Source organism: Larimichthys crocea, chromosome XXI (genome assembly GCF_000972845.2).
Source record: "Larimichthys crocea isolate SSNF chromosome XXI, L_crocea_2.0, whole genome shotgun sequence".
Lineage (NCBI taxonomy): Eukaryota > Metazoa > Chordata > Actinopteri > Sciaenidae > Larimichthys > Larimichthys crocea.
Genome location: NC_040031.1, coordinates 5,118,864 through 5,144,363, shown reverse-complemented (window position 1 = coordinate 5,144,363; position 25,500 = coordinate 5,118,864). Strand labels below are relative to the sequence as shown.

The 25,500-nt window shown below is 42.0% G+C and overlaps 1 protein-coding gene across 1 annotated transcript in view; it reads left to right on the top strand.

Annotated features, from left to right (window-relative positions):
* Positions 1–25,500, top strand: part of LOC104923733 (neural-cadherin) — an 84,691-nt gene that overhangs the window by 33,209 nt on the left and 25,982 nt on the right. Inside the window, exons 3-19 of the mRNA XM_010736901.3 lie at positions 129–354; positions 1,219–1,423; positions 2,652–2,763; positions 4,728–4,977; positions 7,601–7,743; positions 9,291–9,463; positions 11,055–11,223; positions 11,770–11,940; positions 12,372–12,544; positions 15,311–15,478; positions 17,138–17,387; positions 17,994–18,121; positions 18,488–18,674; positions 20,361–20,504; positions 21,935–22,218; positions 22,693–24,301; positions 25,074–25,167. Coding sequence (XP_010735203.3) covers positions 129–354; positions 1,219–1,423; positions 2,652–2,763; positions 4,728–4,977; positions 7,601–7,743; positions 9,291–9,463; positions 11,055–11,223; positions 11,770–11,940; positions 12,372–12,544; positions 15,311–15,478; positions 17,138–17,387; positions 17,994–18,121; positions 18,488–18,674; positions 20,361–20,504; positions 21,935–22,218; positions 22,693–24,301; positions 25,074–25,167 — 4,486 coding nt within the window. The remainder of the gene's footprint in view (positions 1–128; positions 355–1,218; positions 1,424–2,651; positions 2,764–4,727; positions 4,978–7,600; positions 7,744–9,290; positions 9,464–11,054; positions 11,224–11,769; positions 11,941–12,371; positions 12,545–15,310; positions 15,479–17,137; positions 17,388–17,993; positions 18,122–18,487; positions 18,675–20,360; positions 20,505–21,934; positions 22,219–22,692; positions 24,302–25,073; positions 25,168–25,500) is intronic.

The window sequence follows — 25,500 nt, the reverse complement described above, 5'->3', positions numbered from 1 at the left end:
TTCAAAGTGCCATTTGGGTAACAGTTCCAAGTTGGTATTCATGCCAGCAGTCAGCTTGAGTTGATATTCAACCTTTGAACTGGTTTGAATCCGGTGCTAGAAAATAATGTCATTGTATTTCCCCGTAGGCGGTGACGGCTGCTTTGCAGTGGACAAGAAGACAGGCCATGTGGTGACCACAGGGCTGGTGCTTCAGAGGGACAGAGAGTACTTATTAAGCGTGGTGGCCCTTGATGGCTTGGGCAGCCGCAGTGCCCCTGCCATGCTCTCTGTGGTGGCAGGAGGCAGAGCGCCACAGTTCACAAACACTAGCTACGTCATTTCCATACCAGAGAATACACCTGAAGGACAGCCGTGAGTACCGTGTTAACCTCCACTCATACATACATAATCAGGGATTAATTAGGGCTGTGTGAAACAGCCAAAACATCAAGAGAAATATTGTTTTTTTTTTTGTAATTTCCTACATTGTGTGACTGCATTTTCAGTAGTGCTAACTTTGAAGTCTTTTCACAGTGGTAATAGTAAACAGTCTTGTCTATTCCCATGTGGCTATCACCAAAGGCTCAGATTATTTATTGTTCAATCAAAAGTGTTGAGGTTTAATTGCATGACCCTGGAGAATACAATATAAGGAAAAACTAATTGAAAATATTATTGTTAGTGTACTTCATATATGTAAATTGCCAAATACATAAATACATGAACACATGAATGAATCCATACTGATTCATTAACACAAGGACATTTTTACCCACAATTAAAACAGAAATGCATGCAAATAAATAGTCTCTGCAGAAACAAGCCACACAGTAACTAATTCAGAAAGGCATAAAGACATACTTGTCTTGAGTTAATATCCAAGTGTAACCTGTAGACTTATGTTGATGAATATTCATGTAGTCACATCGGTGCACTCAACCATGAATTAACATATCATCTTCGCGCACCATTAGGAGAATACACACTCCTTTAATCGTAAAAACAAACATTGATATCTGTATAATAGTGAGGCATTATTACACAGAACTGACAAGTACTGATGGACTGTGTTTATAGCACGTAGTCAATGGGCCATACAGTAATTGATTTCATTACAGCGCAGTGCTGATGTAGGAAAAGAGGATTTCGATATTAACTCAACATGTATGCAGCTCAAAATCAAATAGTAAAGACTTTTTTTTTCTTTTCTTTAATCACTTTCTCTTTGTTCGGCAGCTTCCTGGTGGTGTTTGCCATTTCTTTCCAGAAGCAGACAGTCAGCTACAGCCTGCTGATCAATCCCAGCAGCCTTTTCAGCATCCGGCAGGAAACGGGAGAGATCAGTTTGACCAGGGCATTAGATTATGAGAGTGACCAGCGACGCTACCTGCTGATGGTGCGAGCCAGCGAGGAGCCCGGCAGCCTTAGCACTGCCACTGAGGTTAGTTTAATTAGAGAGTGATACAAGCAACAAACATGAGTCATAAATGAGTTCATGCACTCAGGTCAACTAGGCCCAAAGCTGAGGTCTACTGTAATGTTTTATTATTGCATCTGTCACAAAAGCATTTACTCTAACTGCTGAATTACATAAACTAATAAAAGAAATGCTGTTTTGTTGCTGAGATTTGCTGCATTGCGCTCTCCCACTGGACTTTACCAAAGCACTCAGACAGAACAGTTTTCACGTAACTGTTATGTGGCTCATATCGGCTGACAAGGCTGCATTAACGACAATGATCTGATCTCAGCACTGACCTACTGACATCACACTACTTGGCGATAACCACAGAGGAGCAGCAGCAGAGTTTGTGGCTGTCTTCAGGAATGGCATGGCTGAATGGTTTTGAAATGTTAACAAGTGGACCGGGGGACCCATGTGATTTTCTTTTCTTTTTTTTCCGGTGATTTGTATCACCTTTTTGTTTTTGTGTCTCGGTAAGAGGCTTTTGTTGAGAGCGTGATCTAGAGATGAACTGTGTAAAATATGGAACAGGCTTTGAGGCACGAGGACTAAAAATCAGACATTTGATTCGCAAACGAATATTTCTAGATCAACTATTCATGAATTCAGCATCATCTGAATTATTAATTCAGAGATTTTGTTACCCAATTATCGTGTCAGGCACTCACTTCGTACCACAGATTTAGGCAGGCAAAATCTGCTTCTGCTCAGCTGCATGTTGCAGAGTGGGAGATGGAGACTGGGAAAACCTATCCCGGCTATTTCAGGACTATTACTCAGCTGTCACTTCACACTTTACACACAGTGGTGACAGGGAGCTTGGAGGGTGGAGGGCGGCTAAGGGCCTTTGTCGAAAACACACACATGCTCAGAACATTTTCTATTTTTGAAACAGGAAAATCATGAAGTGGAAGATAAAGGATGTGTTGAACTGGCAACTTGAGAAACTATAAAATGCAATTTAGATTAAGTTTTGGGGTCGGCTTCTTGTACAGGGAATTTCATATGGTTGTCTCCTGGATTTGAGGGCTTTTAAAGAGAGGCTAATTTTGTATTCTTCTTTGATTTTGTCTCCTCTCCTCTCATCTCTTCTCTTCTCCTCTCCTCTCCTCTACACTCCTCTCCTCTCCTCTCCTCTCCTCTGCTCTCCTCTGCTCTCCTCTCATCTACTATGACCTTATCCCATCACACTGGCACTAATCAGGTTCAGGTGTTGATAACGGATGAGAATGATTGTGTCCCAGAGTTCCTCCAATCCATCTACAGTGTGGATGGAGTTCCTGAGACTGTAACCACGGCAACATCCCTGCTGCAGGGTAAGACTCCTGACCCCGTATTTCACATCCATCTGTTTCATTTTGAAGTGGAGAGAGAAACTATCCAAGAAGTCACTTTTTCTACAGAAAAACAACAGATGTGTTTTGGTAGAAAGCCAACGCTGCAATACAGACTTGTTTCGCCTTATAGACCTGTAATGCATCCATGTTTGCATACTGGAGGGAACCAATAGATCTTTCAGATCTGTGACTATAATCTCAATTATAGTGTGCTAAACTAGCTGCCACAAAGACGCCATACATTTGTTTGATTTATTATGTAAAGTATGAATAACAGCATGTTCATTTTTCTGTTACTGCATGAGGCTACCTTATAATTATCAATGAAGGCATATATATTGTAATTCCACTGCGTAACTTGAGTGGTAATGGTTGTCAAACTACTCACCGGTGAGTAAAACTGCTGATTGAAGTGTGAAAAACTGTATTAAAGTATATTTTTAGTTGGTTTTAAGATTTCTGTCAGTCATTGCCACATTTTGTTGTTGAAAGGAAAAACAACACCTCTGATTGCACTCATGTGATAGATGTTTGAAGACGCTATACCTCTGAGATCCCTTTGCAATATTTAGTTACATCCTGTGACTGTTTTCTTACACGTTACAAACACCATTTTAGCACTATTTGGCACCTTGTTCCCTCTTTAGTTCTTGTCAAATGTTACTGTACCTGTTGGATTTCTGTCCCCCATGGGCTCCCACAGGTGACTGCTGGTAATCTCTGGCTGGGTGATTGTTTCGACTGGATTCTAAGTGGAAAAAATGGAACAAATTTAATCTGAAAACATTCGAATACACAGCCTGGAGCCGCAGAAATTGTTGGCACAGCAGAGCCAGTAGTAGGAGAAAATGGCACCCAATATAAACCAATGCATCAACACAAAAATAAAACAACCAGTACGGCAGAAAGAACTCAGCAGGGGGGGATCAAAGGTAGAGAGAGTGAAGACCCAGAGTCTTCTTAGAGAGCTACCAATTGACAAGTTAGATCTTTATGCTACAAATAGACTGTAGCTGATATACCATGAAAATGGTTGAGTGCCCTATATGCCCCAACAATTCAGATCAAGGGGGCAAAAAGAGTTACGTTCTTAATCTGGTGGACTGCACAGCTCACTAATGAAATGTCAAAGTTTGAGGCACCAGGGGAGTGAAATCCCCATTACCTGATCAGTTCGCACTCTACTTGGCAAAGACAGATGAAGAAACGGTGAAGCACGAGTCACAGTGAGGTTTAAGGGAAATTCACTAGTTCAATTCTTAACATTTAATGAGTCAGTCACATTATACAGCCTCCTATACAAAGACTGTGCGGTGAATTCCCATTCTGAAATGATATTACAAGACACTAAGATGGAAGGAGAACGAAGCACTGAGAAGCACAAGCTGCTAATGCTGATGCTTGACACAAAGGAAATGAACACATCAAAAGAATATGCAGAATGCGAGTGTTATAAGCTAGAGGGGCTTTGTATGAAACAGTGAGTTTAAGTGAAATTCAACAAACAACAAACTTAGACTCAAATTAGCTTTTCAACCAAGGGGTGTCAATATTTGCGGCTGTAGTCCTGGAAAAAGAAAATCTTAGCACACATTATAAACAAATCTATATTTTTTTTCTGTGTAATTACCTCAGAATCAAATCATTTCCAAACACTCTCTGCAGAAAATAAAGCTTGTTCATTTTCACTGGGTCTTTTTTGCTGTCTTCAAGCTCGTTTTTGCAAATGATGGTTATAATTCTGGAGAGGCACAGTGCTGTATGTGTGCTAGTAATTGTAGATGTCAGAGCTTATGATCTATTACATGTTTAGCACGGCCATAAAGAGATAATGATCTACACAGATGTCAACATATTCATCAGCTGATGCCATCTCATCAGCTCATTCCGTTTAACTATAAATTGATGGTTGATTGTCTGCTGTCTTTCCCTCCCCTCGCTAGTGTTGGCCACGGACTGTGACTCGGGGTTAAACGCTGAGCTCACCTATTACACTTTAAGCCCGGACTTCAGCATTTCTCCCCATGGCACCGTTTTCCCTGCGGGCCGGCTGGACTATGAGAGGCCTAACCATCTGTATGAATTTGTGGTGATGGCGATGGACAGCGGGGACGAGCCTCACTCCGGCACTGCCACAGTCCGTGTGAGGATGGCAAACATCAATGATGAGACACCTGAATTCTCCCAGCCTGTGTGAGCATCTTTATCACTTATATTTTATATTTATGTCCCCATTCCCTTTATATTTTTTTCCTGTTTTTAGCCAGGCAGCGAGCTGTGTTTTTTTCCTGCCTCATACAATAATAAAATGATCACCAAGATGTGAACTTTAAGAGAGAGCTGACGCTGGTGTAGTTATTTATAATTATTCCTGCTTACTGAGGTCTCACAACGAAGCATCTAGAAGACTATATATATAATAATAATAAAGTGCAAGGTTAATACACACACAAGTACTATGAATGGATCAATAAGCTATTATAAAAAGCATTCAGTGTGTGTGTTTGTGCATGTAAATGTTGCTTCATACAAACACACTAATATGTTATTTGCAAGGCGCCAATACACAAAATGCAAGATGCTTGTTATGCTATATGCATTATTACTGTAGACCAAAAAAATAAAAGCAAAAGTTCACATTTAGTTATATCGAAGCTATTTTCTGAGCAGACAAGGTAGTTGCATCACAGATATATAGGTCGTTACATCACACACACACTCCTTCAGGCTATTCGTCGCAGTAATATTTGATGCCGGGAGTCCTGCCATGAATAGTGGCCAACTTGCATCAACAGTGCTGTAGTAAAACCACTACCAGTAAGACAAACTCGATATATTTTATTTGGTGTGTTAATCACAGCAATCTGGCGTCAAAACAATTTGTTACTCACTTCTCACACATTAACCGTAAACACAGTGTGACATTGTGACTTTTATAGGATATTGCCAAGATTTGCTAAAAATGCCTCTTGTTTAATATTGTAGTAAAACCGAGCTTTCATATCAAATTCACTGGGGATTATTTTTGGCCTTTTCCAAAGGTATGCAGCAGCCTTTTTGGCAAAGCTGTGTGAGTGGGTGGGCAGCAAACTGTCACTGCGGCTCCACTGCATTTATTCCCCCAAACGAGTAAGCCGGTTGTCCTGTCAGTTATGTTTGAATGACCTTCACACAAGACTGTTGCGTCCCTCTGTTACCCACTCTTGTTGCATTGTCAGGTGTCAGTCTCGGTGGGTGGCTAGACACGGAGACCAACAAACATGTGGGCAGGGAGGTGGAGGTGTAGGCAGACAAACATAAAACTGAGTAGAAAAACACACTGAAACATGGTTGCAGGGCAAGCAAGGAGAGAATACCAAAACATGCACGGCGAGAAGACAGGAGACAGGCGGTCAGATATGCAGATAAACAGAGAAGCCTGTCGGCAGTCAGACAAATACTCTTACCAGACCAGCAGACAGATAGTTAGAAATTCAGGCATTTTGCCAGGCATGGTGTGTTGGACGCTTCGTCATACTGTGGCTTACTGAGATGTAGATAAGTACTGTGAGGGCAGAGGAGGAGAGAGTGGCCAAAAACAGCACAAAGGCTGGCGTGTAGATGTAGACTGATGGATATTATGACGTGCGTGAAATTAATCTTCAAATCAGACTAACTGAGATACCCGACATGTGAGTGGGCAGACTAATTTTACCAGGCATTTCCTCTCATATCACATCTGAACGAGTTGTAGAGAGGCTAAAAGTGATTGAAGTGAGGGACGGACCGGCAGAAAATGCAAATAGGCAGACATACGGTCCAGCAAACAGGCAGACGGGCTTACTCTGTCTGACTTCACAGTTCAGTGAGATGTAGGGAGATGCTTCAAGAAGAAAAGAAAAGGGAGTGTATATGTCTCATCCCGCAGAGCTGCGGAGAGGTGGCCTCTGAGCAGGGTGACAGATTACAGGTCACTCACGTTGCTACGGAGACTGCCGCGGCTGGCGGAGATGAATCACCCATCAGCGTTCTTCTGTAAACCATCAATCACCTCTGACTTCTCACTACAGACACCGACACCCCATCACCACAACACAGACACACATAGTTACACACACACATTAGAAGAGGATACAGCACAAAATCTCACAGGGGAAGAGTTCTGCTGACGAATCAACTCAAACTCTGTAAGAACACCTCCCCCTCTTCCATCCTGCTCCTCTGTGTGTCTATCAGCCTTCCTCTTTCCTCTCGCTACACTCTCTTCTCCCTCTCTTCTCCCTCTCTCACTCCTCATATCACTTTTCCTGTCACTTCAGTGCCAGCCTTTCTTTTCTGTCACCTGCTCCTCTCCCTCTACTTTGCTCTGTTTTCCATTTCTCTTCATCTCACCATCCTCCAAGTCATGCAGTTCATCTCCACCCCATTGTGCCTGGTGCCACCGAGCTATATCAGTCTCCTGTGTCTCACTGGGCATCTCGCTGTCCAGCACCACAGAGAAAGCAAATCACTGTTGACATTTTAAAAGGCACTGGATCAAATAGCCCACAGTGGGCTGGGTATGTGGAAGCACCATTTGTTCAATGACTTCAACATCCCAGTAGACATTATCATTTATCTCTGGTCTGGCCAGCTAAGAGGATAGGTTAAATCATAGTGACAAGCAAAAGCCACAACCATAAGTCTGATCAGACCGCTGATGCTTCGGACTGTGTAAATTATTAGTATCTCCTGTCTTTGTGTGTATTTCTATTATTGACTTACACGTGTGTACGCTCACTTTCTTCTTCTTCTTCTTCTCCACTTGTTACTCACACAATCGGGTTCCTCTGTACAGATATCGAACGTTTGTTTCTGAGGATGCCGGCCCCAACACCCTCGTCGCCACAGTTCTGGCCAAAGACCCAGATGGTGATGGTATAATCTACTCCATAACAGCGGGCAACGAGGAAGGAAACTTTGTCATTGACAGCCAGAAAGGTGATGTTTCTTAATTTTCGGCCAGACATTTGCAGCTCTCCGTCTAATTGACAGGCTTTCCGTCAAATCACACATTCAATTTTCTCTAATACATTCCTGCTACAATGGTATGCAATGAACGCCCTCTACCTTCAAAGTCAATGCGGAGAGATATTGAAAGTTGATATTAAAAGCTGTAATTTCAATACGAAGCCGCTCTTTCCATTATTGGGGTCATAAATATAAACGATGACGTTATTTAGGAAATTTCCACACTTGTTTTTTTTTTTTTTTGCAGGTACAAAGAGGAATGTTCCTCATGTTTCCATCCTTTCTAGTACTAGTGACTGCACAGTTTATCTTTTTTTTTACCCTTTGATACGAAACCAGTGGCAATCGCTGTGACATTTGTCACCCAACCCTTTCAATTCAATTTCACAACAACTGCTCTATCGTAGCTCACAATCTTCAGGCTGCGGCCCGCCAGCTCCTCTTTCTTTTGTGTCATCTTTTTATATTCCTTTCCCACCCTTTCTGTGTATCCTAGGCGCAAGAAAACGCTAAGGCTGATATCCTTTGGGTGCAGGCAGACCGCTATACGGCTTCCCACTTACTGTATATACGAAGAGTGCTGGCTCATTGAATAGCTGCTAGAGCTCGTGTCGCATTTGTAAACAAGCTTGACATTTAAGCCGGGAGAATTACCGTGCACATCCCACAGTTCACTTATTTTAACGTAGTGGTGCAGTGTTTGTCGACGTCACGCATTGTCATTAGGAGCTGGGGTGCTTCTTTAGTCTGTGGGCAGCCGGGATCGCAAGTAAATTGGTAGAAAGGGAAGTCAGGCGCTTGCATCTGTGTGTATCAGCATGCAGTGTTGTCTTTAATCAAGAGCATTGAAAGAGATGAATAGAAACACAAGAGAATAATAGAAAAAAGAAAAAAAAACCCTGACGCTCTCACTTCAATGAGCTTCCCCCCCACATCACACGCTGCTTGTTCGTCCTGCAACCTCTGATGTTTTTGTATTAGTGTTGACGAGAAGGAAAGATGTTGACTCAGATGCTGCATCCTTTTATCCCACCTTTGATCTTGACTGTTACATGAAAGCAGACAAAGGGGGGTAGAGAGGAACAGCTAATAGGCATCTGCTGAGCCTGGTTAACTTCTAACCCGAGTCACTTACTACTTTATGTTTTCACTCAAGTGCTGGAGCTGGATGGTCATCTTTAGAGGCGAGCGTGCAATTATTAGATTAGAAATGTGACAAAATCACCACTGTGAAATTGGTTTTTGGATTTAGTCTGCATATCAGATTTTTATTTATTTTTTTTACCTTTCTGTGGAATTCTGAGGTGAAGTTCCACCACTCCCTGTTTCTAGAACAGTATCATCATCGACTATGCATTTACTTTCTGCTGTGTTTTTATTGATAGCACACCCTTCACCATGCAAGGCCACTGTGGCAGTAGCATCCCGCTTAATGACTAATGGAATGATAGTACTTACCGTGTTAGGAGGGACCGCGTTTTATAATGTGTGATTTAATGGCTCTGTGGTCTTTGTAGGGTTGATCCGTCTCCGCTCCACTCCCTTGCCCAAGCTTCAAGGCCTGGAGTACATCCTGAATGTAACAGCCACGGATGACAATGCATCAGGTGGGCCGCACCCCCTCCTCTCCACCGCACGTGTCATCGTCGGAGTTGATGATGTCAACAACAACAAACCTGTATTCGAGGCGGTGAGGATCTTTAAACCCATGTTGGAAAGGGACCGTAATATTTCCCTTTAATGACTTTTCAGTTGGCTTTTGAGGTTAATAGTTTGACATTCTTGGAAATACATGCAATTGCTTTCTTGCTGAGAGCTCGATGAGAAAATGGACAGCCTACCATTCTCCTCTCTGTATGATAGATAAATGCAGCTGCTGCCTATAGACTGGAAACGGGAGGAATCATCTAGCTTGGCTTTGTCACAAGATAACAAAATTCACCTACCAGCACCTCTGGATCTCACAAATTACCATGTCACCATATAAAAACAGTGTAAGGATTATGTGCTGTATTATTTCTAGTTTCCAGGTGACCATCTAGAAGTAAGTTGTTACCTGTGGACGGAGCCCTGCTCTTTGGTTTTCGACTAAACTGAGCTAACAAACTGCTGGCTCTAGCTGTAGAATTATGAGTGCTATCAATCGAACTCTCAGCAAGTAACTTAATAAAAAAAAAAATTCCAAAATGTCTGACAATTTCTGTCACTGAGCTGTTCTTAATAGCTGACAGTGAGTTATTTTGCCTTAGTTTAAAGAATGTGCTTACACAAAATTGTTACATTCCTTTCATCCGCCTGTCCGTCTCGTTCTCTCAGTACACTTCAGTTATTCCTCCGTCTATCACTCCTTCCTCCCTCACTTCAGCCCACTCTCCAGCTCTTCTCTTTTGCCCTGGTGTTCTCATTTCCCTGGCCTCCCGTCTCTCTCTGCTCTGTTTTCCCAAGAGTTCTGATTAGCCTGCGCACCCACTCTATCTTTAGGCGCTCCGTTGGGATTTCAATTAATTTATGTAAAAAAGTGCTATATCATCACAATATACTATACCTGTTTAATTAACTTCCTCCTTAATTAGGGATGACTTGAACTTTGGCAGAAGACATACTCAAGCGGAGCTGTGCACCTGAGGTTTTGTGGATGGTATGGGAGACCTGGCACCTCCGTGTGTTTAAATATTAAGTTACGCCTCAGAACCATCTGGGCTAGCATGACCTTATATTCGATATTATGTGAATATTATGAAGAGCTACCTACAGACCATACCGTCGGTTCTATCATGTTCCATGAACCCTTGCATTATTCTTCCTTCTATCGCTTGCTCACATCCTTTGATCCATCTCCGCTTCGCTCTCTTTGCTCCTCTTTGCCTATTTTTTTGTTTTGTTTTTTTTCATGGCCATTCTGTTGAAAGAGTAGCTAGCATTTACGTCTGATTTCAAAAAAGAAAGACTCCAGAGAGCGGCTCTTTATCTGGGGCATATGTTCATTAGGGGGAATGGATTGAATTCCTAGCTAAGACAAAGCTGTTCACTGCTGGCTCTTCAAAAGAAATCAGCTCAAGTGTTTTCACTTCCATAGATCTTTAACTTCTGTATTGTGCTTCACGCACAGTACCTTATTGTGTGCGCGCACTGACCTTCTACCTAATGAGTTTATTCTCTTTGATCCCTATATTCTCATTAATGTAACATATTCGGACAAAATAGTCTATAAATGAGAATTATTTCTTGTGTTTGTGTACCTGCTTCTTTCTTTCCCCTTCCCCTTCCTCTCTCTATCTCAGTGCCAGCAATATCGTGAGCAGGCTTCAGTGCTGGAGAACCAGCCGACGGGGACTTTTGTGTTACAAGTGCATGCTGTGGATGCAGATGAGGGAGCAAATGGAAAAGTCAAATATGGCTTAATGCACAGAGACAGCGCCATGCCCGCCTTCAGAATCCATCCAGACACAGGTAGGGTGGTCATGAATTGTCTGGGCTAAAATAGGTCTCAATTAGACATAGAGCACAGACTTTACTGTAGATAGACGGTGCTGCATTTTAATGGAAACTGACATCCATAATGGTTGTTCAAGTTAAATTGTGATCTGAGAGGAGGAGCACATAATTCAAGTTTCTATTCTCAAGAATATGAGAATAGAAATGCCAAAACCTGTTACTCAAAAAATGGCTCTACATAATGAAGGTCAACATGTTATTCTGTCAGTCATTGCCTTTAAAGTTTCTATTCCATGGTGTACATCTCAGATTTAACAACAAAGTCACTGCACTTGAAAAGGATGCTCGACTTACTCTGAATACATTTATTTATTTATATAATTCTTTACTTGTTTTCCCTGAATAATGCGTGGATGGTGGTTAGATGGATGTAAAGACGGCTGCATGGTTAGATGGATTGATGGATGCTTGCATGCGCTGATGGGTGAGCTGGGGGAATTGCTGAATGGATGGATGAATGTATATGTATTCATGTGTGCATGTTTTGTTCTGTATTTACAGGAGTGATTGTGACAGCCCGGCGGTTCGACAGGGAGCGGCAGAGAGAGTATTCAATTACAGTAACTGCCACTGATTGGGCCGAGGAGCCGCTCATCGGCATCTGCCAGCTCACCGTCCAAATACTGGACCAGAATGATAATAGCCCCAAGTTTGAGAATTTGCGCTATGAGTGTAAGTCTTGGATAAACATTGTCTTTCACAAAAATTTGTATCATTAAAGCATAAATAGGAACTTGGGGAACTGAGGTAAAGAGGGAGGGTTTTACTCTTTTTTTCCCTTTAATTTAGTAATTTGATTTAATTGGGGATGTGTTTTAGAGTGTGAACACAGTAAATAGGTTTATTTGGGGGAAAAATGAAATAACATTCATTCCCCTGCTTAATGAATTGCATCTCTGTAAAAATTGAAGTAGAAAATTGGATATAGGCAAAACTATATATATATATATACGGTGGTAACAACCTAAACCATTTTTGCATAATAACCAATACCTATCATACGCTTCATGCTTGACCTTTACCATCCTTTGCCCTCAGCCTCACAAATCCTTATTCTTTGACCAACAAATTGAGTGCACATACATTATTTCTATCCCCTGTAGACTTTCTGAGAGAAGACACTCTAGTTGGTACCAGTTTCCTTCGCGTGGCAGCTCACGATGACGACTTTGGCACTAATGCAGCTATCACTTACTCCATGTCCCTGGAGCAGCCTGAATACCTGCGGGTCAACCCAGTCACTGGATGGGTCTACGTTAACCAGCCTATATCACAGGTCAGTCAGCAGTTATTAAAAGCCTCTCTGTCATCCAGCACACACACATGCGCACACACACGAATCTGTATCACATGGCGGCCTGTGGGTTTGTGTCAACAGAGTTAATGAATATGCCACCTTAAAGTGCCTCTGCCTGCTACCCCCAATCTGGGCTATGTGTACTCCCATAAGTGCTGCATGTGGAAAGACCACACAGAAAGAAGACAGAGGGCGATTAATTTAGGGTAAACAAATTATTAAAAATAGATTGAAACAGCCTGGGATTCCTGTGTCTATATTTGATGACCACAGTTCTGTTTATTGCACATTAATAAAGACTATCCTTTAAATATGCATGAAAGTAGCTGTCAGAAAAAGAGATACTTATTAAGAAGCTAATGATCACAGACAGGACTCCTTCTTCATCTTAAACACTTTGGCTTTGATATAATGGATTCAAGACTTTTTCATTTCATTTATCATCTGAGACTTTGATAAGGAGACTGACAGCTTCAGACGAGTCATGCATTTTGAGGCTATTAACCAGATGGTTGGAGGCTGTAAGATCATACAGTACATGTGGCTTAAGAATGGTTACCTCAATGATAAGCCATATGTTTGGATAAATGTGCTACATAGGCAATTTCCCTTAAATCAAATTTTTTTGTAAAGATTCACAAGCTGTCCTGATGTTTAATTATGCTTGTCCCATCCAGTTTTTACATTGTGCGTGTAGACTTTAATGCTATCTGTATGAGCACTCTTCTCCCTGTTTTCCCTCTTTCACTTATTTAAATAAAATTGTTATTCTTTGGCTAAAAACTTGATATAGCACTATAAAGCCATTTATTATTTAGCATGCTTTTTAGCGCACTGGTGTTGGAGAGTGTTAAGCCCCAAACCTCACTGAACAAAGATGTTGCATATTTAAGAGTGGTTTCAGAAGCCATTTGACTCATCACCACATTCTTTGTGCTTTAACTAAAAGTGTAAAAGCACTTGTCTGTCAGTGTCTTAGTTGGTCTGCGATGAATTTTCTCATCACAGTTTTTTGATTACAGTGAACAAGTATTAAGGTCAAATCTCACACATGTAATGGTAAAGTGTGGAGTTCCCAGTTGACTTTCAGACTTTTAGTTGAATATGAAGGAGAGAAGCCGCTGAATAACAGTAAAACAGCACAGCAAGCTTTTTGCAGTGTCATCATACTTTACAGTACAGCTGTGCAGAGAATTAATTGGAGAACATGGAAAAGGTTGTGACCGTGTCCAAAATATTTTCTGGGTATTTTCTGGTTCAGATCTGACACTATTGCTGCAAAATTAATTTGAAACCTTATTTGAATGTTGCCACAAAGTCAGTTAGCCGTCCATTAATGGTAAAAGCAGCAGTTGCACATTGGACGTTGCAGATTACCATCTTTGTTCTCCGGTATCAAGCTTCGGAAATGAGTCGTACTTGTTCACAAATAGTAATTGGATTGTCCAAGGAATAGAAAAAAATGAAATTCTGAAGTTAAGTGAGATTTCTTTTTATCTGGCTACTGCGGCACAATAATAGACTTGCTAAGCCTTGATTTGCATTAATAGAATAATGCAGCTGGTGGTTGAATCTTTAGAATCATAACAATTGAATTCTTATTTAAGCAATTTTTCATTAACAAAGTGGTATAACTATGTGTTATCTTTTACAGTTAGTGGTTAGAATTAAATCAAATGATCTCATGTGGGCCAAAAGAGGGTTTTTTTCTGAGGGTAATGTTGATGTTACACATTGTCTAATTTAGATATACAGAATCAAATACTCTAATGACCTCTCATGGAAATCTTGAGCTTTCCCCGCTGTGTCCGTCTTGATAAAACGCAGTCCCTCATGCAAATTTACCCTCTTATTTCCTCGCAGTTCAATTTTAGCACAATAATAAATTACAGCTTAATGCATTTTTATAAGGCTCACACTGCTGCCTCTGTTATTCTCAGCCTAATTAAATGATCTCCTCAAATGGAGTTCATACAACAAGTTTAGGTTCAGGCAGGAACTTGAAGTCATTACTGCCAGTCAGCTGATCACTCTGAGCGCCAGTGACACACCTATTCACACACACAGGAGCTCCACACTTTTAGTCATTGTTGCTCCTGTCTGCTGTCACGGGCCAGTTTTCACAGGTGCACTGCTGCAGAGCAAGCTGGAGACACCGCTATATGTTAATCAAGATGATTCAAGAGGTACTTGTGAGTTGCTACCTTAACGTGGATAAGCGGAAGCGGATGGATGGTTGATTTTATTAGTATTTCTATGATACATCAAGCGTATAAACTCCTGTGTACTACACATTTAGTACATAATGGGGCATGACTTTCTGTTTTGGCTGGATCAATCAGCTGTTTAGAGCTGAGTATCATCCACCTTCACCCTCAATACCCCCATCAATTTGCCATTTTTCCATCCATCCATTCAGTTAAATCAAGTTTCTTCTCCTTATCCGTGGTCCGGTCACAGTAACAGGAGGATAAGCAGGATATTCTAGACGACCTTCATCCCAATAACGTTCTTCAACTCCTCCTAGGGGATCCCGAGGCATTCCCGGGCCAGATGATACATGCAATCCCTCCTGAGAGTTCTGAGTCTTCCCCGGGGTCTCCTCCCATCTGGACGTGCCCACAAAACTCCATAGTTCATTAATCTTTTGTCACTAGACTACACTATGTGTTCATCAACGAATCGGTTGAGCACTAAATACCATCATTACAAGTTTAGTGACTGAACTGTTGATGCTTACCACAGAGAACCTATATCACACGGGACATCATAGCGACTGACGGAGGAAACCGAAGCACTTCTGTGGAGCTGGCTGTCACCATCACCAACGTGAAGAACCAGCCTCCACAGTGGGAGAAAGAGAGCTACAGTGTCATCATCCCTGAAAACACTGCCAGAGACACTCCTATAGTGGTACGTGTTCATGTAACTTTGATTGCAAGTAACACTGATATGATATTATGAGATATGCTGTTCATCTGGTTTCTCTAGCTCTTGCCATTTTGAGTTGCTGTAATTAAATCAGCTGAATGTTTGTTTGCTCACTCCCCTGGATTAGCACACAGTCTGAGTGTTATTCAGACACTGTGTTCTTTGTGTGCTCCAAATACGCCTTTGAAAGCTTGTCAGTGCGCAGAAAAATCTGTAAATGCATTTTAGTTTGATGCTGTAGGAGAAAGCTGACATTCGATTGCATGTGCTAAGCAAGTTTCATGACTCCAGGTTAATTAAATGCATTCCAAATGTCTCCTACGATGTGAAAAATATGTAGCTGCCAATCTGGAGAGCACAAACTTTTTCTCCAAAATCCCAAGGGGATTCACTTAGAAATAAGAGGTTATTTTAGGGCTCAGGCAACAGGTTTGACTTTCAACCTGCTCCGTTTCTTACTCATATAATCAATCATCATAATAAATGTAATCAAAATTTGACATAACCTGCTTCTGTCAGACTAGAAACCACAAATGCGATCAGACCTATTTCGAATGTAGATGCACACATGTGAGCAGATGTTACCTGACCTACCTCAAACAGGATCCTCGTTCAAGGATTAGTTCAACGTTTTAGGAAATACATTTCCTCTCATGCATGACTTGGACAACGGGATTGATACCACTCTCATGTTTGGTGGAGCTATAGCAGCTGGTTAGGTCAGAATAAAGCCTGGGAGAAACAGTTCAAAGTTCAAAGTTTAAAACATAGCTACAAGCAGGTCTAAACCCACTTACTAACATGTTGTGTCTTGTATGTTTTACCAGACTCATCATTTCCAGACTTTATGCTAAGCTAAGCTAAATCACCTCCAAGCTCTAGCTCCATATTTACCCACACAGACATGAGCACAGTATCATTAAACCCTTGGCAGGAAAACAATCCCAGAATGTAACATTATTCCCTTAAACACAGAATAATAACCTTTTTAGTGGGTTAGCAGCTCAAAGCAGGTGAGCATTAAGCATGAAGCTAGAGCCAAGAGTATTAGCATAGCTAACATAAACACTGGAAGCAGGGATAAACAGCTAACCTGGCTGTTCATTATTCTACGCCTACTAGCCTCTCTAAAGCTGACTAATTAACACATTATGTTTTGTTTTTTCACCCTTAGGCAGGCCTTTATGTATATATGTATGGTGTCACAGGGAGTTACATGCTGTAGCATGAGCATTTTTCTTTTCTCCCATTTATTCAATGGGAGCACTGACCTCCTGGAGTTCTGTGTAACTGTATGATTACCAGGCAACCAGTGGAGTCTCCGCAGATTTTGTGTTAACATTTGGACAACTTGTTATCTCCCCTGCATCGAGTCTTTATATTGAGCTAAGATAACCATCACCTACTGTAAGCTGTTTGACAAATGCTTTAAACCAAGAGAATGATGTGAATGTCCATCCATGAATTGTTGTAGTTTGAGTCACATGGGCTTCGACTGGAAAGCAGATTGTCCTTTTTTTCTGCACAGACCAAGAGCTTTTTGTCCATTTACTCAGTTTAGGGTTTTATTCTGCTTTCCTAATTTTAACATCCAGACTTTCAGCCAAGCAAAATCATTATCCAACTTCTCATCCTGTTCAGACAATCAAGGCAACCTCTCAGCTGGGTGACCCTAGGGTGACTTATAATTTGGAGGATGGGATGGTTCCCGAAACCAACATGCCAGTTCGTTTCTACCTCTCCCCCAACCGAGAAGATGGCTCCGCATCCATTCTGGTTTCTGAGCCGCTGGATTATGAGACCACGGCCTCTTTCTCTCTCCGGGTTCGAGCGCAGAACGTGGCTGCGGTGCCCCTTGCAGCTTTCACCACAGTTTATATCAATGTTACAGGTGTGAATTTTAACTTACTTATTGTCTTTGTTCTTTGATATGAAATTGGTATAGTGTTCCATTAGCAGGTTTTATTAATATTCTTCAACTGTATGTTGAGATTTTATTGTATTATATAGTATATAATTGACTGTAGCGTATGACATCTACTGGAAAATTAAATGAATTGTGAAAATGTCATATAATATCTGTATCAAAAAGGTAATAAAACATGTATAATAACTTGCAGGTTGTAAAAACTTATATACACATAATTATCTTTATTTATGATTATGAAGTTATTTTTTTATACATTAAATAAAAAAATATTCTGGATTTATTTGTCTGAAGTTTGACAAACATATAGCCCTTGGCCAAAAGATCATATTTGATTTTTTATCTGTAAAGATAATTCATATGTTGCCAGTTCATATGTAGGTGAAGTCCAACATCCAGAATGTTCAAGTCAGCAGGTACATTAAACTTGTGTTTCTTTCTTCAGAAAATCAAAGCCGTAAATCTTTAATGTGTGTAGAGGCTACAGCTTTGGATGCTAGAGAATTTATTACCTAATTACTATCAGGAAATGAACACATTATCAGTTTGCTATATCTCTTCTCTCCCAAGATGTCAACGACAATGTACCATTTTTCACCTCCTCCATCTACGAGGCTTCAGTAACAGAGGGAGCCCAGATCGGGACTTCAGTTCTTCAAGTGTCTGCCCATGACAAAGATCTGGGTCTTAATGGAGAGGTTTGTGTTTCTATATTATTTCTATATTTGTGTTTCTAAAAAAAATATTTTTGTGGAGATTTTCAAACACATCTATAAACTCAGTGTTACACTAGAAGGCCACAGTCCCTCCAGTGCAGAAGCTTTTGTGCTAGAGTTGGCAAAGTCTTGCCCAAGTGGTCTTGGGAACTGTGCCATCGCAGCTGTGTGACTGACTCTGACAATATTGGTAGGAAGGAGTATTGATCTGATTTTGCCTGTAATGAGAGGACAGACTGTGGAATATGATAGAGACCTCTTGACATTTTCAGCTCCAAAGCCCTTCATTTCTGTTATTGCTTTAAAGAATGTTGTAGCTTAATTTTTAAAATTCCCTGTGCTCCACAGATCACTTACTCTCTTCTGAGTGACAGCAGTGGCGACCACCATCTGTTCCGCATTGACCCACAGCTTGGGATCATCTACACAGAGGCTGTGTTTGATCGTGAAGCCCGTAGCTCTTATTTGCTTGAAGTTCAGTCAGAAGATGGCCAGGAGTCAGCTCGACCTGGCAAGAACAAACAGCCCAACTCAGGTTAGAAGTTAAGCTGATTTTAATCAAACTTTTTCCACTAACATGAACTCCACATTTTGGGTAAAACTCTCATTTGTTGCCAAGAGTTACGAATGGATACCATGGATACGACTGCCAGCTTAGATCAGCACAAACACAGAAAATATGGAGAAAGCTTCTTCAATAAATGCAAAAAGCTGTTACTGTATTCTCTTACTCTTCTGTTTTTGTACTGATTAAACAAAAATGATAAAATACTTATTGATTTTTTTTAGCTTTAGAGCCAAGCGATCTGTTTCACTGTTTCCAGTCTGCTAATGCTAAACTGGGCTAACACCCTTATAATTACTTTACAGACATAAGAGTGGTATCAATCTTCTCATCTAACTCTTGGCAAGAAAATCCCAAAATATTCAACTTTTCCATACAGTCTCTACTATATAAATAATAAGTCAGTGACAGTTCCTCCTTTTTAGTTGTTGTTGTTAACTTTGAAGTGACCTCTGGCCTGGTGCATTGTCCCGTTCATGAAATGCCTCATTGTTCTTTCCCCATGAGCCTACAAACTCATCTATGAGGAGTTCTTTCTCTATGCACATTGTGTTTTAAACAGACTGCATTGCCATGTCATTACATTAATTTACACCTTGGGATTGACTTTGAAAAATTAATTTTAATTTGATTTATTCCACTCCCATGACCAGACTGTCTCACTGTCTTCCATGGGAAAATAGCTCAGAGATTTCCTGGTACTTTCTCTTTTGTTACCGTTTTTTTTTTTCCATCCCGTTTTTAATTTTCATCGTTCAGTATTTAACAAGTACAGCCTGTGTTTGTTTACCATGTTCTCTTTGTGACATTTTGGCAGTCATAAAACCTGAGTCTGTATCTGGAGTGACTATGACGTTTGTATTCAGGAGTGGGTCTCTTGCAAATATTTGTGAAGGAGGTATTTGGGGTAAAGGGTGATGTTTTGGAGCAGTAAAGCCTTCTCTCTGGAGTTGTCAGGGCTGCTTAGCATTTGCAATGAGCCTTAGCTGTGTCTTGTGCTACGAATCTCCCACATCCAGAAGGGCTCATCTCCTCTGCAAACATTACCTGTCTCGCTGCGTCACCGCTGGGACACAGTGAGAGGAGGAGGGAAATGTAAAAACAAGCTGAGAAAATAGAGCTACCTTTCACTAACATCATCCCTTACTGCAGCAGCTCCAAATTAACATGTCACCCATGTGTTATGTGAGGAGATAATTTACTCTTTCTAACTAAAGAAATAAACAGTGTAATGAGGAGGGCACCGATAAGACACAAACACTTGTCATCTTATAAATATTTAACCTTCCCAGTAGAGAGGTTCTTTATCTACTCTTTGCAAAAAAAAAAAACAGCTTGTTGAGGAGGTTTAGCCCCATTACTGTTATTCTTTCTGTTGAGAACAGTTACCCCCACTAAAACAATAAACTCTTAGAAAAATGAATAATTTATGTAATTTACAGCAAATCTTTGTGAATAATGTTTTAATGTTTTTTTGATTTCCATGTCAGTGAGGAACATTGTGTCGGGTTAAGTGCCTGTTCCCCGCTAAACAGTGACAATGAATTGTAGAATCAATAAACAGATGGAGTGAGAAAACCCACATACAGTGTTTGGGAGAAATGTGTGTGAGTTTGTGTGCTCGTTTAATCTTCTGCCGTTCTGTCATTCTTGCAGACACAGCGTATGTGAGGGTTTTCATCAGCGACGTCAACGACAACAAACCAGTCTTTGCTCAGCGTCTGTATGAAGTTGGTGTCGACGAGAATGCAGATGTGGGCCTGACTGTTGTCACTGTTGGTGCTAATGACGGGGATGAAGGTATGCTTGATGAGGCAGCAGGCTGAGGATTTCCCAAGGAGATTATAATGATGCCACGTCCTAGAAATAAAGGTTACAGAAGCTAGCCAGACATGAACAAACATGTTTTTGTGAGGTGCTATGAAACTTGACAACAGTTCTAGATTTAGTCATTTTTCCACCAGAGTCTCTTTCCAGAAATAACGGAAATATTTTTGCAGTTTAACAGCAGTAAGTTGTGTGACATGCATTTGTAGCAATATGCATAAAGTGACCCTGCGGGCAGTCTTTCCCAATCTGGTCTGAGCTCTGCTGAGATCACACTGCTGAAATCATGCAATGTGCTAGATTTAGCTGCAGTCATTTGGATGCTCAGTAGTACACTGTAGCACATATGTTCCAAAAAGAGTGACACGCTCCCACACAGTGGGTGGGTGGGATTTAACCAATAAAGCAGTTGCTCATCCTCTGTACAGCAGTCGCCTAAGATCCCTTTATCAGACATGTTTAGGTCCGTTAATCAAGTATTTATGGCGAGCGGGGGTGCAGATTAGGCTGGGCTGCAGCACTAATGATGAATAGCTGTGGAATAACACCAACCCCTAACATTGAAGTTGTAAGAGTGTTGCGTCTGAGCTACACTCAATCTGTCTTCTTTAAAAACTCCACCCCGGGCTTGACTGCTGTAAGCCTGGCAGATCCCTCTGGGATGCAGGGAGCACTTTGTCAGCTATGGTTATGTTAATAGTACAGATTAGTGTATTTACATGGGATTGTAGCTACTTTAACCCAACAGGATGATTGAACGCGAAGACTATTCATTCCAGGAGATTATCTTATCTGTTCCAGTGTTAAACCGTTAGACTGGACTGTCTCCATGGAGACACAGTAGATAAGTTCAGATATTGACTTTCTCTTTACTAAACTACACACCCCACACCCCCTCATCCCCCATCCTCTTACGGGCCTCCGAATCATTCCCCAGAGGGCACTATCAGAGTGCATTACTGTATGCTGCTTTTTACTCTCGTGCTCCCTTTTACTTTTTTCGGCACTCTTTTCTTAATTAGTATCTGATTAAAGCCAAGGAGACGATGTACAGTGTTTCCATTTAATTAAGTAATCAAAACAAGAAAGGGATACATGAAAACCTACTAATGCTCAGGTCTCAGAGGAAATGAGGTGTAATACCCCTGTGGTTACGCCGTTCTGTTTTTGCTGGAATGATAGTGCTTGAGCTTAAAGCAAGAAAAGCGACAACACTGAAGTATGCGGCATGCAGAGATTGAAGGAGTAATGATGCCAGCAGCAACCTGCTATAAAAGTCTGCTACCTTCTTAAAATGCTCTTATGTTTTTACCTTTAGATTTCCCCACCCTCATTAAAAAACATTTATTCGTAGAATCAGTGATTTCACATTCTTGATCATGCATTTTGTATTTCTGCCACAGGAGCCAATGCCAAGCTGCGCTACCAGATTACATCCGGCAATAAAGGTGGTGTTTTTGACATCGAGCCAGAGGTGGGTACAATCTTTATTGCACAGCCACTGGACTATGAGCAACAGAAGAGATACAAGCTACTGGTCCTCGCCTCGGATGGGAAGTGGGAAGACTACGCTGCCGTAGTGGTTACTGTGGTTAATAAGAACGATGAGGCACCCGTGTTCTCCATGAATGAGTACTATGGATCTGTCACAGAGGAGCTTGATGGGTCACCCGTGTTTGTACTACAGGTGAGAGGCTGAGATGATTACTGCAGTTTTTACTCAGTAATTACTGTAATCCACAGACTGTAATCATCTAGCGCATCAAGAGCATCTCAACATTTGTAGCTTTATGTGGAGACATAAGTATTGCTTACAATTTCTTAATGTAACATACTTTCTCAGTGTATCTACAGCTTTTTATACACTTTTATAGATTGAAAGTTTCTAGATGTATCATTCCACTAAGTTAGAGAGACAGCAGTGATGGATCTTATGTGGAGCACTCTGAGACCAGAAGCAGGAAACAAGCATGATCAGAGCTCATTGCTTTAATTTAGGTAGTCAGGAAAAAGTGCAGAAACTTAAATGGCCTGTCTAAAAAATCCAAAAGCAAAAAAGACCCCAGTGACGGCTCAAAAGAGATAAGAGGAAGCAGTAATTTGGGTTTGACTGGTTGAATGAATATCAATTATTTTTAAGAAGTTGTCTTTATATCTGCAGGTGACAGCTACTGACCCAGACAAAGATGCAGACCAGGGCGCCATACGGTATTCCATTCATGGCCAGGGGGCAGAGTCACACTTCATGATCAACGACATCACAGGGGAGATGTACGCCCAGCGCACTGTGGACCGAGAAGAGCGTGCTGTCTGGCGCTTTGTTGTCATGGCAACGGACGAAGAGGGCGAGGGACTTACTGGCTTTACGGATGTTATTATCAACGTGTGGGACATCAATGACAATGCCCCCACCTTCACGTGTGCGCCCGATAATTGCCACAGTAGTGTGGCAGAAAACTCTCCTCCCGGAACGTTTGTTGTGGAAATGACAGCGGTAGACCTTGACGACGCAGCCGTAGGTCAGAACGCAATCCTCACATACCGGATTACTGAAAATGCACACAACACAAACAATGCAGACCTTTTCACTATTGATTCTAGCACTGGCACCATATCTGTGGCAGCAGAGGGTCTGGACCGGGAGTTTGCTGACAGCCACCGTCTGGTAGTAGAGGCACGGGACGGTGGGGGTATGACAGGTACAGCTACTGCCACTATAGTGGTAACAGACATCAACGACCATGTGCCAAAGTTCAGAGAGGACTGGTGTGGTGCTCGTGTGCCTGAGAGCTCTAATGAAGATGCTCCAATTCTGGAGTTGAGCGCTGTGGACCAAGATGCTGGCACGTATGGACAGCTGGCTTTCAGCGTGGTGGCAGGAGACCCGGAGCAACGATTCTACATGGTCAGTCACAGACAGGAGCAGACGGGCACTCTGAGGCTGAAGAAGCAGCTGGACTTTGAGAATCCAGCGGAGCAACGGTTTAACCTTACCATCAAGGTGGAGGACTCTGACTTCTCCAGCCTCATCCATTGTCTTGTTCAGGTGGAGGATGAGAATGACAATGCACCCGTGTTCGCACCGAGCTCCCATCTGCTCTCCCCTTTGACCGAGGATGTAACCACAGGAACCAGCATCATTCAGGTCGTGGCCACTGACTCCGACTCTGGCCTGAATGGGGACATCTTGTACAGCATTCTCCCACAGTCTAACCCTTATGGACATTTTACAGTCAGCCGAGCCGGCGTGGTCACAGTCACCAGGCCACTTGATAGAGAGACAGTGGCAGGTTATGAGCTGGTTGTCATAGCGACAGACCAGGGTACCCCAGCACTGACTGGCAGTGTCACGGTCCACTTGCCACTGCTGGACGTGAATGACAACGGGCCAGAGCTGGAGGCAGCCTACTCTCCTGTGCTGTGGGAGAACAGTCCAGCACCTCAAGTGGTGTGGCTCAACAGCAGCTCAACTCTGCTACATGTTGTGGACAGAGACTCCCCAGAGCACGGGCCTCCATTCTTTCTCTCCCTGCCCTCTCTTTACTCTATCGACTTCCACCTACAGGATCACGGGAATGGCTCTGCCACACTCACTGCCCTGCGGAGATTTGACAGGGAAAGACAGAGCGTGTTCCACTTGCCAGTGATAATGATTGACAGCGGTGATCCACCAGTGACAGCCACAAACACTCTTACCATCACCATTGGTGACCTGAATGATAATGCCCATCAAGCGGGAGAGAAAGATGTCTATGTGCATAGCCGCAAGGGTGAGTTGCTCGCTTCCCCTCATTTTACTCTCTTTGCCCCCTGCTTCCGCGACACAGCTTTTCACTGCAGGCAGAGCTGAGAGTGAAGAGTGGAAACTGAGGCTGCAGCTGACGGGAAAAGTTTTCTCTCTTCCACACCTGCTCAGTGTAGTCTGGAATTCATAATTTCACTCCTCTTTTTAGATTCTAACCGTGTTTTGTTATGGTAATATGGTTGTCAAATCCTTTCCCAAGCCTTTAGCACATTCCCTTGCTAACCCTATGCCTAAAGCTCATCTGAACATCACATTATGATAAGGATCGTAATTCTTCTTATTTTTGTATTTTTCTTTTTCTCTCTGGGTAAGTCGGTTAGGTATGTTGCTTTGTTATTGTTTGATCACGCACTCAGCTAAATGGCATTTTTGGTAATTGTGGAAAACAGGAGTGCCGTGACTCATTCAGACTGCCATTGTTTACCCAGCTGCAGCACTCTGGCACTGCAGGTCGATAATAACATAATCCATACTGAGATAGCCCTGCTTCCTTAAGCTCCACGCTCTCTGAAGTGGAGCACTGAGAGCCTATTCATTCCAGCACTGGGGCTCCACAGTTATGAGCATAATAAGTAGAACAGAACACAAGAATGCAAGATAAGGAGAAGAGAGGGACGAAAAGATAAGTGTTGGCATCAGCAGATTTTGTCCAGACGGAATCAATGTGTGTGTGTGTGTGTGTGTGTGTGTGTGTGTGTGTGTGTGCATGTGTGTGTATGTGTATTTACCTTGAACAGGAAGGATGGCAAATGCGGCACTGGGGAAGGTGTATGCCCCAGATCCTGATGACTGGGACAACAAGACCTACACTCTGGAGACAAGTGCAGCCAAGTAAGAGCTCTCTGTTAAATGCATCTAATTTTTTTTTTTTCTGAAAACATGCTGATCTCCAAATGTGCAGCACAAGTGCAAGTGCTAAAGCAATACAGTACCAGAAGAACTGCCAACAGTGTAGAATTTGAAAAATAAAAGAGGATGTGGACTCAGCATTGAGGCTGTATTTGTCTAACAAGGCCTCTTTCAATGATATCGTCCGACCCGAAACCTGCCCAACAGATATTTCCTTATCTTCCTCTTGTTCTCTGGCCTCATATAAGCTGCACATTCTATAGGCGCCTGAACCGCACACAGTGAATTTGGAAAACACAGTCAGATTCAAGCAAA